The sequence below is a fragment of the Balaenoptera acutorostrata genome, chromosome 19 (assembly GCF_949987535.1).
Source record: "Balaenoptera acutorostrata chromosome 19, mBalAcu1.1, whole genome shotgun sequence".
NCBI lineage: Eukaryota > Metazoa > Chordata > Mammalia > Artiodactyla > Balaenopteridae > Balaenoptera > Balaenoptera acutorostrata.
Window position 1 is genome coordinate 33,946,471 of NC_080082.1, and position 21,645 is coordinate 33,968,115.

The 21,645-nt window shown below is 33.3% G+C and overlaps 1 protein-coding gene across 6 annotated transcripts in view; it reads right to left on the bottom strand.

The window, feature by feature from the left end:
- CYLD (CYLD lysine 63 deubiquitinase) overlaps window positions 1-21,645 on the bottom strand; it is a 55,686-nt gene that overhangs the window by 31,190 nt on the left and 2,851 nt on the right. For 3 of the 6 annotated variants that reach the window (XM_057534234.1, XM_057534233.1, XM_028162892.2), the window contains 3 exons: window positions 17,453-18,104; window positions 15,988-16,290; window positions 13,714-13,819 (listed from right to left, as the gene is read on the bottom strand). In XM_057534234.1, coding sequence (XP_057390217.1) covers window positions 13,714-13,819; window positions 15,988-16,290; window positions 17,453-17,956 — 913 coding nt within the window. In that variant the 5' untranslated portion in view covers window positions 17,957-18,104. The remainder of the gene's footprint in view (window positions 1-13,713; window positions 13,820-15,987; window positions 16,291-17,452; window positions 18,105-21,645) is intronic. The other 3 variants (XM_057534236.1, XM_057534235.1, XM_057534237.1) reach the window with 1 other exon arrangement.

The following is a 21,645-nucleotide window of genomic DNA, read 5'->3' on the forward strand; positions in this document are numbered from 1 at the left end:
TCTCATACACCCTTTGAAAATTCTGTGCGAACATGAATGTACTACATAATCTAAAAAATAAAATTAGTATTACATTCCTAACCCCCCAAACTAAAAAAGACAATACAGACTGGACTAAAAAAAGCAGAAATTTAGAGGAGGCACTAATTGATATGCTTCATCACAACAGGTTTAAGAACCTGAATATAATGTCGAATTAGATATGTTAGAGGTTTTTAATATTTAAAACAGTAACAAACGGGACTTCCCTGGTGGCACAGTAGTTAAGAATGTGCCCGCCAATGCAGGGGACACGGGTTCCATCCCTGGTCCAGGAAGATCCCACAGGCCGCCAAGCAACTATGCCAGTGTGCTGCAACTACTGAGCCTGCACTCTAGAGCCCGCGCACCACAACTACTGAGCCCACACGCCACAACTACTGAAGCCCGCACTCTCTAGGGCCCGTGTGCTACAACTACTGAAGCCCGCATGCCTAGAGTCCATGCTCCACCACAAGAGACGCCACCACAATGAGAAGTCCACACACCGCAATGAACAGTAGCCCCGGCTCGCCACAACTAGAGAAAGGCCGTGCACAGCAACGAAGACCCAATGCAGCCAAAAACAAATAAATTAATTTAAAAATAAAAAAAAATAAAACAGTAACAAAGAGAGGAAAAACTCTTAACAGGTTGAAGACTCCTGCATTTTTAGTCAATGGTATTCTTCAGAAGCCTACTGTAATAAGCAATTGAATAGGATGAATTCTTTCCTAATCTCATCAACTGTTCAACTGCTTCCAAAAAAAATTTTTTAATGCTGTAAATAATTTTGTCCTATGAGTGAAGGTAATAGGGCAAGAAAAAAACCAAGAAACTAAATGAGATTATGACTATTTTCTTCTTTCTCAAGAAATGGGTGTTAATGATGACATGAAATATAGATGAAGACCTATTTAATTTAAATAAATGAAATTAATTTTTGTTTAGACAACTTTGCTTTTTAAAGCCTATTTGCAGGCTTTATTTTGTTGGCAAAAAAGTATAATTGGTGTATTATGTAATAAAAGCTGGTATCATTCCTAATTATCTTCTATTCATGGTTTATGAAAATGAAGGTTTAAAAGAAAAAAAAAAAGCATTCTTTGCCTTGCCTGTCACTGCTCTGAGAGCCAGTAACAATGACAATGATAGTCACTGATCTATAAGATCAAAGTTTGCCTGACAAGTGATTCCTAAGAGATTCATGTAACTAATTTTGATTATTTTAATCCTACATCACTATTTAAATAAAATATAACTGTAAATGTTTTTGAAGATAAATACTACTAAAGATGAATTCTTTGTGAGGTTATATATAATTCCATCACATGAAAAACAGAAATGGTAGCTTTTTCTTTTCTTTTCTTCTTAAGTGCTACTGTAGAACCCAAGATCATTTACATTTCAAACCAAATCGAGATATGGAAAAAGTATACAGAAAGAAATACAGCTCTGGAGTTTGAAAAAAAGGGGGTGGGGGCATTTCAAATCTTTATTCTACGGCAAACTGAGAAAAACACAATCAATTATACATAAGCCAACCTCATATTTCAGGTATCTTTTTCTTTCTTAAATTATAATACTGAACTAATGATTTCCCCAGCCTCCCAACTTACTTGATATAATGAATTATATTTAGTTGTAAAACGGAAAATTCAAAGAAATTCAATTAAGGTAGGTAAAAAGGATGCTTATACTAATAAGGTTTTGAGCTTTCAAAAGTACCCTTTGGACATTTTAAAAAAAACAAAAAAGGGAAGAAAGAAAGGAAAAGAAATACCCACAGAGATATTTGATTTGGTAAGACAAGTTAAATTACATTTATCCATGTGGTTCTGGTGAGACAATATTAGCACAGAGTTGATTATCCCTGTAAGAATAAATAATGAAAGAAAATTGATTTTACAAGGGATTCCCCTTAGCTATCCAGCAATTTAACATTATAAAATTAGCATAACTCACAGAATTTGCTTACTAGGACGGGGCTTCTCAACCTCGGCAAGGCTAACATTTCGGACCAGATCTTTTGTTGTGGAGGGCTGCTTGCTGCACTGTAGGATGTCTAGCAGCATCTCTGTCTCTATCCCCTAGATTCAAGCAGTACTCCTACCCCAGATGTGATGATCAAAAACGTCTCCAGACATTGCAAAATGTCTTCCGGGGCCAAAATCACCACAGGTGGAGAACTACTGGCTTACAACTAAAATGACCTTCTTATGAAGGTTTTGTACTAATGCTAAAAGTAAAAGTAAAACAAAACAAAACAAAAAACTTTAAAAATTGCTTAACATACCAAAAAAAAAAAAAAAACAGTAAACTGTGACAGTCTCAAAAGAAAAAACTGCAATGGATACCAATGCATGGATGATTCTGATGTTGTAATTGGCAGAAAAGAATTGTAAAGAGGCTATTATAACTATGCTTAATAAAGTAAAGAAAAATATGCTTACAGTGAAGGAGAAGATAGGAATATCTCATCAGAGAAATAAAAACTAGAGAAACAAAAACAGGAACTGAATGGAAAGTCTTAAAATACTTTTAAAAACTTAAAAATACAATATCTCAAAAAATAATGTATTGGATGTGTTAAAAGCACAATGCGGACAAAAGAGGGGGAAGTGAATAAAACTGAAGGTAGAACAATAGAATTATCTAAAGAACAGAGGGACTAAAATTTGAAAAAATATTAACAGAACCTTAAGGATAAGGGACAATACCAAAAATTTTGACATATATCCAACTGAAGGTACAGAAATAGAGAACACTGAAAGGAACAGAAAAAACATTTGAGGGAAAAGAAAAATGGCTAGACGTTTCCTACTTTGTTAAAAAATAAAAATTTACATATCCAAGAAGTTTAGCAAATGCCAACCAGGATAAAGATGAAGAAAATCATGCTAGGCACATCATAGTTAAATGCTGTAAGCCAAATATAAAGTCTTCAAAGCACCCAGAGAAAAACAACATATTACATTACATACAGGGTCACAATGATTCAAGCTACTGATGACTTTTCATCAGAAACTATGAAGCCCAGAAAATCACAGAAAACCAACTTTAAAGCAGAGTTCTATATATACCCAAAATATCCTTCAAATATGAAGGCAAGATAAAGATATTCTCAGACAAAGAAAATTAAGAGAAATTCATTTCTAGAAGACTTCACTTCAACAAACACCACAAGAAGTTCTTCAGGATGAAGGAAAATGATAAACAGATGCACAGATCTTTTAATTCTTTAACATGTAAATGATTATTTCAACAAAAAATATAACATTTCCTTGTGCATTTTTAAAGTACATAGATGTAATGTACATGACAATTAATAGCATAAATAATGAGGAAGAGGTAACTAGATTTACATGGTTACAAGGTTTCTACACCTTAAACTGATGCATATAATTGGCACAATATTAACCCGAACTAAACTAAAACATTAAGGATATATACTATAATCCCTGGAGAAACCACTAAAAGCAATATTACAATGAAATATAGCTTAAAAACCAATAGATTAATTAACATATAATTCTTAAAATTTTTCAAATAATCTACCAAAAAGGTAGAAAATGACTGTAAGAAGAATGAAAAACAGAGGGACAAATAGAAAACATAAAAAACAAAAATTACTTTAAGTGTTAATAGATTAAACACAACAACGAAAAGATAGAGATCATCAGAATGGATTTTTTTTTAAATGACATACTGCCTAAAAAAAAAACAAGTGGGATAGAGTGGGAAAATGGAGTAAAGAAGGTGGGGCGGGGGGAAACATCTCAATCCAAAAGAACACATTGGGATAGGGCAGACAAAGTAGGACAAATAGAAAACACACAAGATGGTAAAAATAAATCCAACTGTCAGCAATGATAACTATTAATAGATTAAAATCTTCAGTTAAAATATAAAAATTGTCAAACTATATTAAGAAACCAACTATATGCGGTTATAAGAGACATAACTAAAACATAAATGATGGAAAAGAGACATACCTGGAAAATACTAACCAAAAGAAAACCTATCTATATCATACAAAACAGAATTTAAGGCAAAAAAAAAAAAAAAAGAAAAAGAAAAGAAATTACTGGAGATGGAGGCAGTCACCACATAATGAGAAATCACTTAGAAGATACAACAATTCTAAATTCTAGGTACCTAAAAATTCTAAACTTGTATGCAGCAAATTCACAATTTCAAAATTAAAGCAAACACTTTTAGAATTAAGAAGAAATTAACAAATCCATCATCACAGGGGGATGTTTTAATATACCTTGTTCAGTAACTGTTAGACCTCACAATTAAAAACTCAGTAATGATACATAAAATTTGAATAGCATTTAATAAATTAGCTTGACCTAAGGGACATATAAAATATGCATGAACTACATGCAACTCCAATTGAAGAAAACACATTCTTTTCAAGTACACACAGAACATTTCTGAAAATTGATCACATACTAGGCCATAAAGCCAGCCTCAACAAATGTCAAAGGATTAGTATCATATTCTCTCACCATATCAATCAAATTGAAAATTGATAACGATAAAAACAGACAACTGAAAATTTTTAAAGTACATTTTAAAATAGTTGATGAATTACATTAAAAAAATCATGAAGGAAATTACAAAACACTTCAAATTTAATGGTAACAAGATAACTATATATCAAATGTTATGGAATGTAGGTAGTTGGGTACATAGAATCTATAGCCTTAGATGCTTTACACTAGAAAAAAAGACTAAAAATTAACAAGCTAAGCATTCAAACTAAACAGTTTAGAAAAAAATAGAATAAATCCACAAAAAATCAAAGAAAAAATAATTTTTAAAATTACTGAAACAGAAAATCAATATATCTAGAAAGGATTAAGAAATCCAGAAGATGGTTTTTTGAATAAATGAAAGTGAGAATCCTCTGGCAAGATTGTTTTTCTCTGTCTGCCTTATTTCACTTAGCATAATGCCCTCACAGTCCAACCACATTGTCATAAATGGCAGGATTTCCTTCTTTCTCATGGCCAAATAATATTCCACAACATCTTCTTTATCCATTTATCCATTGATGGACATTTTGGTTGTTTCCATATCTTGGCTACTGTAAATAATGTTGTAATGCATATGGGAGTGCAGATATCTTTTTGAGATCCTGTTTTCATTTCCTTTGGATATACATCCAGAAGTGGGCTTGTTGGATTGTAGGGTAATTCTATTTTTAATTTTTTGAAGAAAAAGGCAAATACTGTATGATCTCATTTATATGTGGAATCTGAAAAGGACAAACTCAGAAAAACAGAGAGTAGAGTGGTGGTTACCAAGGAGTGGCGGGGTGGAGTGGCTAATCATTAAAAAAGAAATAGTGTACAATTCCACGTAAATGAAGTACTTAGAGTAATCCAAATCATAGAGACAGGAAATAGAACCGCAGTTGCCAGAGGCTGAGGGTAGGGGAGAGATGGGCGTTTACTGCTTAATGGGTACAGAGTTTTACAAGATGAAAAGCATTAAGGAGGCAGATGGTGATGACTGTTATACAAAATTATGAATGTGTTTAATACCACTGAACTGTACCTGTAAAAATGGTTAAGATGGTAAGTTTATGCCATATGTACTTTACCAAACAAAAATGTTTTTTAATTTAAACACATGCATTTAAAAAATTTTTTTTTAATTTTACCCCAACACTTTCCAAGGAACAGGCCCTTCCGGAGGCAAGCCCGTTCCAGGGCATTATGTAAAAAAATTTTTAAACATGCAATGCAAATGTGTTCTTTAATTTTGAAACATGCAAAAATTAGCAAACTGGACCAAGCAATGCATGACTCATGATAAAACTGGACTTATATCAGGAATGTAAGGCTAATTTAATATTAGAAAATTAGCAGATCAAAAGAAAAGAAACATAGGACTATCTCAATAGATAAAGAAAAAAGTTTGATAAAATTCAACATCCACTCATGATAAAACACTTTGACAATGGGGAACAGTGGGTAACTTCTATAACCTGATAAATGACAGCAACAACAATAAAATCCTATGATGCACATCACTTCATAGTGCAATGCTGAAAGCATTCACTTTAAGATCAGGAGCAAGGCCAAGATGCCTGCTATCACCACTTCTATCCAATATTATATTTACAGGGACACCAGGATAACAAAACCATATTTTAAAAATGAAAGATATAAGGATTAGAAGGAAGAGGTAAAACAGTATTTGCAGATGATAATGACTTGCTACTAAAAAAGTAATCTACAGATAAACTGTGAATAAAGATTTTAATAAGATTGTTTATAACAAAACTCAGCACACAAAAGTCATCTGAGATACTACTTCACACCCACTAGGATGGCTAGAATCAGAAAGTCAAATAACAACAAAAAGATGAAGAAATCAGAATTCTCATACACCGCTGTAAAATGCGAAATGGTGCAGCCACTTTGGAAAACAGTCTGGCAGTTCCATAAATGATTAAACATGAGCTACCATATGACCCAGCAATTCCATTCCTAGATATGTACCCAGGAGAAATGAAAGCATACATCCACACAAAAACCTGTACACGAATATTTGTAGCAGCATTATACATTATAGCCAAAAGATGGAGGGAACCCAAGTGTCATCAACAGATGAACGGATAAACAAAATGTGGTATATTACTACAATGGAATATTATTCAGGCATAAAAAAGAATGAAGTACTGATATATGCTACAACATGGATGAACCTTGAAAACATTATGCTAAGTGAAAGAAGTCAGTCACAAAAGAGCACAGATTATATTATTCTATTGATATGAAATGTCTACAACAGGCAAACATACAGAGACAGAAAGTAGACTGATGGTTGCTTAGGACTGAGGAGGATGAAGGGATAATGGAGTTATAGCTAAAAGGTACAGGGTTCCTTTTTGAGTTGATGCAAATGTTCTCCAATTGACTGTTGTGATAACTATACGTATCTGTAAATACACTACAATACACTGAATTGTATGGCTTAAACTAGTGAATTATATGGTATGTGAATTAGATCTCAATACAACTGTTTTTATAAGTAGACTATATTTCTACTTATCACCAAAAAACTATTAGAAAATATGTTTTACTTTATAATGTATCAGAATACATGCAAGAAATGGAGAAAATTATAAAATTTTACTAAAAAGAGATTAAACAAATGAAAGGCTATACATTGTTCATGTATTAGAAGTTTCAATATAATAGAAATGTCAATTTTCCTCAAATTATTCCACAGCTTAACTGCAATTCCAATCAAAATCCCAACGGAACTCTCATAGTATTTGATAAGCTGACTGTTAAATTTACTGTGAAGAGTCAAAGGCCAATCACAGCCAAGACACTCATTAAGAAAAAGAACAAGCTCAGGGTTTATTGTTTTGCTCTTCTGATGTCAATTAAAACACCTGGTTATTAATTTTAATAAATCTGTTTAGTTATAAAATAAAAAAAAGAACAAGAAGGGAAATGTACTCTTACAGCTGTAAGACTTCTTCTAAAGCTATGATGATAAACGCCTAGAGGTCTTAATGTAGAAAAAGAGTAGACCACAGAAAGAGATCCATATATACATATGTTAAAACTTGATTTATACCCAGCAAGCATGGTAGAGAAAATTGGGTATATGTACCTCATATCCTATACAAAATAAAATCTAGGTGTATTATACACTTAAATGTGAAAAGCAAAACTATTAAACTTTTAGAAGACAATATAGAATAACAGGAAAACTCAGAAGAGCAATGAGACAGGACTAGGGCTCTTATTAAAACATATTATAATGAATCATTAAAAACAATGTGGTGCTGAAGCATGAACAGACAGAACAGAAAGTCCAGAAATAACTGAAGTATATGTGGGAGTTTAGTATGATGAAAGTGGCATCTCAAAAGAGGAAGAAAAAGATGGACTTTTCAATAAATGGTGTTGGGACAAGTGGGTAACTATCTGGGCAAGGGGGTGGAAACTAAATTAGATCCATATTTCACATCATACACCATATAAAATAAAAATGGATCAAAGATATAAATGTAAAAAATAAAACCACAAGAGTACTAGAAGAAAACATGGGGAAATTCCTTTATAACCTTGGAATGACAAAATCCAGATGCCTCTAACAAATTTGATAAATTCAGCTATGTAAAAATTTTAAATCCTGCGTGACAAAAATCACCTAAAGCAAAGTCAAAAGACATTAAACTAAGTGAAATAAGCTATATACAAAGGACAAATATTGTATGGATTCCACTTACATGAGGTATCTAGAATAGGCAAACTTATAAAGACAGAAAGTAGAGAACAGAAGTTACCAGGGGCTGAGGGAAGAGAGAAATGGGGAGCTATTTCTAAATAGGTATAGAGTTTCTGTTTGAGATTATGAAAAAGGTCTGGAAACGGCAGTGATGGTTGCACATCATTGTAAATATACTTAATGCCACTGATTGTACACTTAAAAATGGTTAAAATGGTAAATCTTGTTATATATATTTTATCACAATGTTTAAAAATGAGGACAATCAGATAAGCAAACAATTAAAAAAACTAATGACAAATGAGGATTGGGGACAAATGAGACAGGAACATTTGCACCTCATATCTCAAAAGAGTTTACAACCCTAATACATAAAGAAGAAATTGGTAAGAAAAAAAACGATAATCCAATTTTTTTAAATAGACAGTAAATATGTATAAACAGTCCACAGAAAGAGAAATACAAATTTCTCTTAATCATACGAAAGGATGCTCAACCACATTCATCACAGACATGCAAATTAAAACTATACTGAAATATATCCTTCACCTATCAGATTGGAAAAAAAATTTATGACAAGGCTATAAAAAATCCCCCTCATGGAACCCTCCTATGCTGTTGGTGAGAAAGTAAACTGTTGCAGCCACTATGGAAAACAGTGTGGAGGTTCCTTAAAAAACTAAAAATAGAGGGACTTCCCTGGCAGTGCAGTGGATAAGTCTCCACACTCCCAATGCAGGGGCCCGGGTTCGATCCCTGGTCAGGGAACTAGATCCCACATGCATGCCGCAACTAAGAGTTCACATGCCACAACTAAGGAGCCCGCATGCCGCAACTAAGGAGCCCTCATGCTGCCTCCCGCAACTAAGACCCGGTGCAACCAAATAAATAAATAAATATTTTTTTAAAAAAACTAAAAATAGCGCTACCATATGATCCAGCAATCCCACTCCTAAGCATATATCTGAAGAAAACTCTAATTCAAAAAGATACATGCACCCCAATATTCACAGCAGCACTATTTACAATAGCCAAGACATGGAAGCAACCTAAATGTCCATCGACAGATGAAAGGATAAAGAAGATGTGGTATATGTATACAATGGAATATTACTCAGCCATAAAAAAGAATGAAATAATGCCATTTGCAGCAACATGGATGGACCTAGAGATTATCATACTAAGTGAAGTCAGTCAGACAAAGACAAATATATGATATCACTTATTTGTGGACTCTAAAAAATGATACAGATGAATTTATTTGCAAAACAGAAACAGACTCACAGACATAGAAAACAAACTTATGGTTACCAAAGGGGAAAGGGGGTGGGAAAGGGGTAAATTAGGAGTTTGGGATTAGCAGAAACAAACTACTATATAAAATAGATAGACAACAAGGTCCTACTGTATAGCACACGGAACTATATTCAGTATCCTGTAATAAACCATAATGGAAAAGAATTTGAGTGTGTGTACACACACACAAACACACACACACACGCGTATATATATATATATATATATATATATATATATATATGTAAAACTGAATCACCTTGCTGTACACCAGAAACACAACATTGTAAATCAACTATACTTCAATAAAAAAATAAAGAACAAAATAAAAAAAATAAATAAATCACCCTCACACTGTGCCGGTAGGAATATAAAGTGTTATATCCACTACTGAAAGCAGTTTAGCAGTATCTAGAACAATACAAATCCATGCAGCTTTTCACCAAACAATCCCACTTCTGGGAATTTATCCTATAGATAAGCTAAGCACATGTGGAAAATATATATGTACAAAGCTATGCAGCATTGTTTGTAATAGTAAAAAATTAGAAACAATCCAAATATCCATCAATAAGAATCAATAAATTATGGAACCACAATACAATGGAAAAATAAACACTGTAAATAATGAGAAGAACCTCTCTATTCAGATACACAAAGAGCTCCAAGATATAGACTGAAGAGAATAAAGCACCGTTCAGAACAGCGTAAATACTATGCTTCATGCCTAAAAAGGGAAAAAGACTATGTATTTATATTGTATAAAGAAACTCTGGAAAGGTATACAAGAAACTAAAAAAAATAGTTACTAGTGGGAGGCAAGGAGTGGAGTGAGGGGGCAACTGGAGCAGAGGGGATAAGAATGGAAACAAGATACCCTCCTACACTGTTTCATTATTTTGATTTGAGCTATGTGAATGCATTTCTTATTAAAAATTATTTTAGTAACTTGATAGTTACTAAACTCAAGGGTATTTGTATTGGTCAAAACTCAAATGATACAATGTATATTTCATTACATGTATGTCTTTTATCTCAAAAGGAAAAAAAACCCTAAATACTTATCTCTAGTTAATTATATGTGTGCTGAAGTATTTAGGAGGAAGTGTACTGATGTCTGTAACTTATTTTGAAATGCATTAAAAAAAAGGTGGATCAGTGCATGGATAGAGGGATGGATAAATAGATGATAAAGCAAGTACAAAAATATTAATTGTAGACTCTAGGTCATAGGAATAGAGATGTTCAGTATAAAATTCTTTCAACTTTTCCATATGTTTGAAATTTCATAATAAAATGTTGAAAAAATATTTATTAAAAGTTTAAAATAGAGAACTCATAAATCAATAAATAGACAAACAAATCAACAGAAAACTGAGCAAAGACACAAACAGGTATTTAATAGAAGACACAAATGTTCCATAAACATATGAAAAGTTATTCAACCCTACTTGTAATCAGGGAACTACAAATTAAAACCACCTTGAGATACCATTTCCCAAAGGCATCAGATTGTCAAAAATATTTATCAGTACCAAGTGTTGAAGAGGATACAGAAATACGCAAAACCCAAACATCCATTAACATTAGAATGGGTTATTAAATCATGAAGTATTCACACAATGAAATATACTATGAAGCAGTGAGGGTGAACAGACTACTAATACCATCATCTACAGGAAAGACTCTCAAAATACACTTTAAGTAAATGATGCAAGCATTAAAGAATACAATCACTGTGACTCTGTTTATACTAAGTTTAAAAACAGACTAAACTAAACAATATAATATATACCACCCCAATATACCACCTCAATGCAAGCCACCATCCTCTATCTCTCATATGGATAATTGCAACAGTCCTCCTCCTGGTTTCCCCATTTCTGCCTTCTAACACACAGCCAAAGCGATCATTTTAAAATGTAAGTTAGGGTTAAGTTGTCCTTCACTCAAAACCCACCTGAGCTCCCCATCTCCCTCAGAGTAAAGCCAAGAATCCATACACCAGCCCACTTGGCCCTGCCTGGTCCAGCTCCACTACCTCTCCTATCACTCTACCTCGTTCAAGTCACAATGAACCCCTTGCCATTCCTCAAGCTGGCCAAGCCCTCAAATCTCCATGTCAAGAGCTCAAATGTCACCACATTAGAGAGGCTCACTGGAACTACCCTATATAAAGTAGAAAAATCCCACCCCTCACAACCCAGCACTCCCCTTCCACCTTGCCTGTCATTCTCCATGCAATCACCATCTAATTGACCATATGTCTTATTTATTGTCTGTCTTCACTCACTAGAATAAAACCTCCATGTGGGAAGACCTTTTACCTGTTTTGCTTCCTACTATATCCTCAACACCTAAAAGAAGCCTAAGTAAGGCTTTAATAATACTTGATGAAGGAACAACCTTTTACAAAACTGCTTTTTAAACAATAAGCATTTATTGTAACATTAAAAAGTATTTTGATTTATAAGATCACAAATTGTGTTTTTCCATAAGCAGTCATGAAAAGGTAAATTAAATATTACTAGATAAAATGTCAAGCACATGTATGCTTCCCACTGAATGTAAACCATTTGTTTCCAAAGGGAAGCAAAGAAATAGCTAAGAATCCAATGTGTAAGAAATTAAAAACTGATTTTAAAGAAGTCAAGGAAAACAAAGTATGTCAGAGTTTTACAAAGCAAAATCGAAATAAAGCTATCATTTGAATCCCATACCTCCAACTAAATAAATGTATTCTTGCTGTAAGGCTAAAAGCTAACGTAGAAAGCATTTTCTAACTCAGCAAAACAAGCATTTATTACTTGCCAAGCCAACAGGGAAACAGGAAGGACAAAGAGGGCAGGCTAGAAGGCATCTCAAGGATCACCTAGTATTAGCTCCTTTATTTTTACAAAAAAAGAAACTGAGGTCCTGAAATGACCTTTTGAGTTTTGGGGAACTCAAAAGTGTTATGTGTCAAAATCAACAATAATGAAATAACACTGGAAGCAAAAAAACCATTTTGTTCAGTTGTGATCCTTGCTATAGTAAAATTCAGCTTTTAAAGAATTAAAGACAAAATACATCTCCATGGAAACAATATTCCCAAGTATACATGTCAGGCTGAGAATCATGTTCTTCTATGCAGGGCTTCATATCCTAAGTACACACAGGATGTGGGGTGAGGAGGTACTGAAAGGGCAGAGCTTTATAATCAGACAAGTCTGGATTGGAATTCTGGCTCTACCAGAATCAATCAGGATCTTACTTGATCCTTGTCAGTCTTATCTCTATCTAAGCCCCAGTTTTTCATCAGCAAAATGGGGATAATTAAGACCTACCTTATAAGTTTGTCAAGAATGTAGAAACTAATTAAGAATTAATGTCCAATCTAATTAAGAGATTCATAATTTGTGGCTACTGAATGCAGACTTTCAATGCTCAATAAGGATCACCACCTCTGATTGCCTCTGTTAGTTCCATGACTACCAATAGACTAGCTTATAATTGGAATTCTACTAAGAGCAGGGAGAAGGTGATGTTGATGCTGCTATCAATAGGAATTTATCAATTAGTTGACAGCAGCCATTAGGTGCTACTTGTTTGGGGTAAAATAAAAGGTTGCTTAAGATTATTTTTAAGATGTAAAAGTTGAGTGATCTGTTTCTGACTACAGAGTCATGAAGCCTGATCAATTACGCCATTCTCAAAACTGGAAGGGATATCGTAGGGCATCCAGCAAGAATCCTCTCCACAGTATATTAGATTATATTAAATGACTAACTTCTGCTTAAAGGCTTCTAGTTTAAACCAGGCTCTCACTCAAACAGGTAGCAGTTTATTACATTTTCTGACCCTTGTAATTATCAGAAAGGGTTTTTTTTCCACCCACTTAGAAGGGACACGTAATGAAAAAGTGAACAATAATGAATAAATGCTACCCCACACTCACATACTTTTAGAAATGCAAATCTTTAAATATTGTTTTTATTTGGGGGTAAGGAAGGATAGTCTATGTAATAACAATTCCAAAATATAAAAGTGAAGTTCCAAAAATGCATCTTGAAGCTTATATTTACATCCTCATAACGAAATATGTCTTAGAAGCTCTGCCTTCATAATATTTAAAACACAAAGAAAACATACCTGGGATGATATCATTGATATGCAAGAGAATTGTACTTTCAACACTTGCAAAACTACAAAGCTGTACTCCATCAAATCTTCCATCCCAGTTGCCAATAGGATTATCCTAGAAATTAAATAATAGAATAAACTTTAAAACCCTCCTCAACAAAACATAAATATGAAAGTCTGTATTTTCCATAAAAGGATCCTCCAACAAATGAGATGCAAGAACAATCAAGCCATAGTAAACACATGGATGAGCAAGGGATCAAAAGCATTTGTCATATTTCACTGGACAATACTTATCTACACAATAACAATCCACCTACATAGGTAGATGTATTAATCATACACTGTTTCAGCCAGAAATCTGCCCCTAATTAACCTTAGCTTGCTCTAGTCACTTCACATTCCCTGAGCACTTAAATATTCGATTTGAATTCCTGTGTGCCTTTCTGTAGACAGAAAGTCTATTTTTTTAATTGTTCTTTTGTCATTTTATGGGTATGCAAGAATTCCCTCCAAAATGGAGATCTTTATATTAATTATAAAAATGTACTCCACGAACAGCACTGTACAAGTGCTGTTCACGGAGCCAGATTAAGAGACGGCCCAGTCAGACAACTGCCCTGAGCACCAATATGGACAGCATGCGAAATGTCATCAGAAACAGGAGATGAACACTATTGCATTTGCCAGAATTTTCCTTTCAAGGAGTGCACTAGAGGGGTTTGGAATGAATGCTTGCACAAGCCAACTGGAAGACAGACAGAGGCGGGGGGAGAAGCTGGCGGTGCAATCACTAGGCAGCCTGCCCCAAGTAAACAAGATGCTCCCTAGACTGCCATCTAAGGGGCGACAGGCCTAAATGGCTTTTACCAAGTTCAAGGCCCAAATGACCTAAATCAAGAGGAAACTAACCCCAATGACCAGTGGCCCTCTTTCTCCAACCTTCCCTCCACTCAGCCCACAATCTCTTCTCTAAGCAAGTTCTGAATATTTAAAGAATAATGGTTTAAAGATGTGCTTTATTTCTAGCTATCCCGAGGGACCCACATGTTCTACGCTGGCTCTAACTTCTCACATGGTAAATGTTCAGTAAGTGTTTGTCTAAGCAACATAGTAACGTTTGTCTAACTAATGGGTATCAAATAGAATTTCCTAGAATTTCCAAGCACAGCATAAGAGAAACTTACGCTAGAACATTCATATCCTACTAAAAAGTGTACCTGAATTGATAAAAATAATCACTAAAAACACCGTGAGTACAAGTCTATTACATCCTCTCCCAACTCTTTCTAGTATTTAATAATTCCGCATGATTTTCCTTCATTATACCTAACAAATTCTTGTCCGAATTTTCAATCTATGAGAAAAATGTTCTCAAGACTTTTTCTCCTCCTTCTCTTAATCCCACAGGTATCGTCCAATTTGCCATATTGGGATGTAACCATTATTAACAAATATGACTGTAAGGTAACATTAAAAATAAGTGACACAAACAAAAGGACAAATACTGTATGATTCCACTTAATGAAGCACCTAGAATGAGCAAATTCACAGAGACAGAGAGAATTCTGGTTACCAGCAGAATACTGGCTGAAAGGAGTGAGTAATAGGGAGTTACTGTTTAATAGGTACAGAGTTTCAGTTTGGGCTGGAGATGAATAGGGGTGATGGGTGCACAAAAATGTGAATGTACTCAATGTCACTTTAAGGTGGTTAAATTGGTAAATTTTATGTCACATATATTTTACCACAGTAAAAAAAAAAACCTCTTTTGAGTGAATTACATCCTAAGAAGACACTCTAATTGTCTTTTCCTCTAAAGCAATGTGCCTTTTCTCTATTCAGGTATTGATATTTTCCAGGAATGACTTTTACCCAATACTCATTAAAATCAGATCAGCCAATTAAATTCAGTAAAATATTACAAAAAGAGAAACACAGATTACAGAAAAAAAAAAACCTTTTCAAAATAAAGAAAAATAAGACATCATGCAATATATTTCAGTGGGTTTTTTTCTGTTTATTGGTCAGCTATTATAGAGCAAATTTAAAGACTGAAAACATTATTCCAGTTTATTCACAGGAAAAATGAATAAGTGTAAATCTATAGCTAGACTCCTGTCCCCTATCAATGTTCCTTTACCAAAGACAAATTAGAAAGTGTTCTTTAAATTACTACAAATTAGTCCATTTTAGATATTCAAAGTGTTTAATTTGTACCTCAATTGGTCATAAAACTAATAGATATATTCACAAAGATAACATAATTCAAAAGTTTCTTACCATGTCCACACCTACAAAATATCCTAAGCTTTCTTTGCCTGGCAAAACATCACAGAATATAACTGTTCCAGATTCTATAGTTTCTCCAAGCTTCAAAGAAACTCTGGAGTTTATTTCCAGAGGGGGAAGTTCAACTTGCATTGTGTCCACTGGACCTGCATAATCACTTTCCAATCCAGTGTCATCATCTTCTATGAGTTCTAGCTTGTCCAATGCAACAAATACTCCACAATCTTCATCACACTGAAAAAGCTGTTTCCCTTGATATATCCCATCAGTGAAACCTTGGCCACGACCTTCTTCCTAGTTTTTAAATGAGAGAAGAAAAAAATGATTGACTGATAGAGAAAGATGATCCCTAAGGAAAAAGATCCACTCTGGGGACTTCAGAGAAATCACTGAACAAATTCTAAATGAAACATATAAGAAATATAATTATTAGAAGTTGATATTGAATTTAGGGTGTTTAAAAAATAAGGAAGAAACTGTATCTGATGTTGAAATAAAATTACTTGATAATTTCAAATCATAATTCTACTGTGAGAGAGCTTGGGCTAGATTCTACATTGTGATTTTAACAAAAATTTTGTCATAAAAAGGAAAATTTCCTTTAATATGACAGTAATGCTAGCTCCATTTATTGAGCGCTTACTGTGTGCCAGCCACTGTGCTAAATCCTGAATCAATATATCACAAAAACACTGCAAGTTGTGTATTAATATTACTATTTTACAGATGAGGAAGCAGATTTAGAGAAGTGGCTTGCTTAAATAACCTGGTAACCCAGCTAGCAAATGGCATAGCTAGGATTCAAATCTCCAATTGTTTTACAATTGCTGCTTTAAAAAATTAAATCAAAAAGCAAATAAGGCATGAAATTCTATTTGCAAGAATGTCAAAATATGACTGACATTTAAGTTCTTGAGAATTAATATTAATTTTGGAAACATTATCACAGAGTTCTTGGTTCTCTTTTCAGTAGAAACAAATTCCAAGATGATTTTCACGTATATTACCAGGGACAACTAAAAGCAAGTCGAAACTGCTGCAACTTGTATAACCAAAATTCACTACTTAATAGTACACTTTAAGAAAAACTGAGAAACCTACAGATGATAATATCACAGGATAATTAACAATTTTAAGTAATGAATTCGTTTACAATTGATAGAGTTCATTTTTAACATTCAATGTTAAAATTTCTAAGATACGAAAGTCTTCAATAATTACATCATCTACTTGCATTTCCTACTACAGTAGGTAGTTTTTAAAAGTTTTCAATGCAGCATCTTCGCATTATCTCAATTTACCATTAGAAAGTAAATCCTAAGGATTATGAATATTAAAAATTACAGAAGATTTCGGGGAAAACTTATTTTGTATTTAAAAGGGGAAAAAACACGAGTGCACACACAGACACAGACACACATACACACAGCCCACTAAAATGGCTTATCAAACTTACCAGTAATTCTACTCCAAAGAATATTCCCGATACTGTCCTCTCTGCTAATAAGGGTCCTCTGAAGCGTACAACTCCAGGAAATTTTTCTTCCCCAGATCTCAGCTGGACTTTCACAGGGCAGCCCACATCTATTTGGAGGCCTTTACTTAGTCTGTTTCTGTTTTTAAACAGGCTGAACCTCTCTTCACAATTGGTAATTGCCAAAAGTAACTCTGTGAATTTTTCATTTATTTCTACAACATCCTTTTCATCAACAAACAGAACTGCATGTGGTTGCTCTAAAATTTTTAATCCAATCTGATTTTTCTTGCCTTTTGTAGAAGGAATCCTTGAATGCCCCACAGAACGGTCTTGGATATACTGTCCTATACTCCCCTTCGGTACTTTAAGGAGTTTTTGTGTTTGTTTGTCTGTAACACTGCATTCTTGAAGAAGCAAATAAAAAATCCGCTCTTCCCAGTAGGGTGAAGTAACTTTTTCTTGGCTCCATAAGCCCGAACTCATTGTGATATTAACTCCAAAACATTAACTCAAAAAAAAGGGAACTACTAAGTGTGTAGTAAAACCGCAAAAGATAAATTCACTGGCAGTCCCAAAGCATGTTTTTAGCAATTTGGTGTCCATGCTGTAAAAAGACAGCAAATCAAAACGCCTGGAGGACAAGCAAAAAGAAACTTTACACTTCACTCTACGTGAACTAAAATTAAGGTCAAAGACTTTTTAAATTCTTCATTGGACTAGTAAAAAACACACACTAATGACATACTTCCAAAAATATCTTAAAAGGTTAAAAGATATACTATATTACTTGTTTCTACTGTAATCTTGCATATTTAATTAAGGAGATTCAATTGTAAATTATCTCCAAAGACAATACAATAATGTTTGTTTCCAAGGCACTGAAATTTATGAATTCAAATTCTAGTAAAAGATAACCTTATATACATATTCTGACATTTTCAAACTTTCAAAAGTAGAAGTTTTAATAGATCCCGTCTAACTTAAATGGATAAGCTGTTATATTTGGGCAACACACACAAATCAAAAAGGCTATTTATATATATATATATATATATCTGTACAGGTAGTTTAAGTAAAAAGTTACCCATCACAATTATTATATTGAACATTTTTATCAATAAAAATACCATAAATCACATTCTGAAACTTCAACCACAATTCATTTATCTGTGTACCATAGTTCGATAATGGAACATTTTATCTAACTCAGTTTCATTTACTTAATCTTGTACATTTTGTCGTTAGGCAAATGTTAATAGTATTAATCATAGCTATCATTTAATTTCTCTCAATCATAAATATCAGATATTATAAATCTGCTTATATTAAAGATATCTTAAAAATCAATTTTGTAGCCATCAAAACTTGGACTACATAAGGAAGAAATATAACTGCAGTGCAGCATCAAATATAAAATGTTTTTATACCACAAGTTTAACTATGTATACTAGAAAGGAATACATGAAAGATTATTTCTGTTTCAGTTTCAATTTTTCATTAAAAATTTTTACAAGAATACTAATCTTTTGCAATTAAAATAGCCTTCTCAACCCTACTTGAATCACTGGTTTAAAACTACACAATTTCATCAATTCAAGTAAAGACTTTAATTCATTATGTTAATTAATTATCTTACTGAAAACAATAGTTCTTAGGTATTCTCTGTCACATGCATGTGGCTATTTGGTTTCTGAATACGGTATTTATTCCATCCTTCTCTGAGGTAGCCATATCCATTTCCATTATTCTGGGTAATAGCAGCAGATGATAGCACTATCATATTTATCTATTTTATTCTTGGAATTAAAAAAAAATACTCCTAAAACTTAAGAGCCAAATTTTAAGTTTAACCATTTAACTTAATGATTAAATGTGTAATCTGGCAAATCTACACACAGAATAACATTTCTTTTAGAACGCACTGGTAGATAGTGAGGTTCTCTATAATGGTAAAGTTTTTAAAAGTCTGTCCCTCTACAAGCCAGAATGAGACATGAAGATTACCCAAGACAGGGTAAAGGGCTTGGCACCTCCTCAAGTCAACATTATCGAAATATATGCACAACAAATATATGCACAATATTTAGTGAGGGCAGGCAGCATAAAGTGATTCTCTCTTTTTTTTTCTTTTTTTATAATGTGTTTGTCTTAATTCCACTTGAGGGCACTGTCTCTTCAGCAGGAATAGGATCAATTTATGTTTGCTACTTATATAAGACACCTGTGGAAACCCCGTATAAACAAAACCCCTTAGGAAGTCGACCCAAACCGTAATTTGGCTCTATTCCTTAAAAGTCCTCAAATGAAGTATTTGTTATTGCTGACTAAAATTCTTTTTAAATGTCAGCATTTTTCAACAAGGAAATAGTCTCATTTTTATCTTGATCACTGAATTATCAACATGAATATAAATTATTATGTGTGACCCTCAATATGCAAGGGTGTTCGTTACTTTGTTATGAGGCTTTACATCATGCTTTCTGAGTTCTTCATCTGCCTTCTGTAGATTTACAGTCTATGGTTTTCCCCTGCCATCAGCCATTTTCTGTGGTTTCCTGCAACATGCATTTGACTTCTTTTACAGCCTTGCTGCTTTCCAACTTATTGCTTCTAATCAGTTCTGAGAAGCCAGGTGACGAAATATGGTTGTGTGTTTAAAAAAAAACAAACAAAACAATAACAGAAAGAGGAATGCATAAATTCTGAACGGGTCTTTTAGGAGTGAAGTGCGTAGGCTTTATTGCACAGACATTATTTCGGTTGTTCCCGCAAGGATGAGACGGTCAAAAAGCAACTCCTAAAAAAGTGAAGTTGTTTTGTTCTCTTTATAATATATTTAAATATTTTTGGCCAAAAATTGTTTTTAAAGTATGGCAATTCTATTTTGAAAAGAAATCTTTTAAGTTCCTACAAATTATATCTTCAAATATTAAAATTAAGAAATTCCTTGAATCTTAATTAGTATATGCCAACAACTTCTGCTCTATTGATGCTCTAGCTTAACAATCCATGTCATGATTTAAAATAAAAACCACCAGTGCTAATGGAATATTACCAAGACAAAACTAAATCACTATATGGAAGGCATTAGGACACCCTACTTTAAATGAATTTGATTACAAGATTGTTTTTTTGCAAATCATTTAAGAGACAGTCCACAGTAAAATATAACTACTTTGGTTTATAAGAAGGTTGAAGGCGATTTAATAATAGTTAATAAGAACTGTATTTTAAAGTTAACTACACAAGGAGTAGTAACTTTTTTCTGACTTGCATTAGCACAAGTCAGAGTGAGCTTAACTCATTAACAGGATGGGTCATGTTAGACAACTAGAATAGCCAAAAAAAAAGTTATAAAATATTTAAAAAGCATTTTCCAAAAAGTAAAAAGGATGTGGTTTTTCCTCTTTGAAAAAGAATACATGAAGAAAGAATAGGTTTGGAATTATCATATTAAAAATTGATTCTCCTCATTGCAACTGACAGAGAAAGTTGAACAGGGAACTTTATGGCTCTATTACAGGTATATAAGACAAATTTAATGATCATTAATATCTCAACTTACTGGCATTACAGCAGAATATGCTAATACAGACTTTCCTCCCTGTAGAAATGAATACGATGCCCACATTCTTCTTTCACTGGGATATGCACAACACTTAAATTAAGTCTTAAAGAACCCCAAGCAGTAAAAACTGACTCAAGACCACATGGGAAAGACTTAAATCACATTGTCAGTGAGTTCTTTATCAATCAAGGTTTGTTAGTTTAGTATTTTTATGGACTCAGCACAGTGTTAGACACTGAAAAATACAGAAGATTTAAGACTGATGGCTGCCATCATTTGTGTTCTTTTATTACTTTCCAGGTCTAATTGTTTAAAAATTGCCTCTAACAATATACTGTACTTCACTTTGAGTGTAAATGTATCCAAACGATTCATCTAAAATACCATCGTACTTACTGCAGGCCGAAAAACTGAGTAATTATGAATATCCTGATAAATATAAGTACTGAATGAAGATTATCAAAGAGTTGGAATACAATAATATTTTTAACCCTAAAATCATACTGAACAGGACTTTCTTTTGACAACATTTCGGATGAGGTTCAGGGTCACATAGATTTGAAAATATATCTGGTTATCTAAGCTTGTTGATGGTCTGGATTCT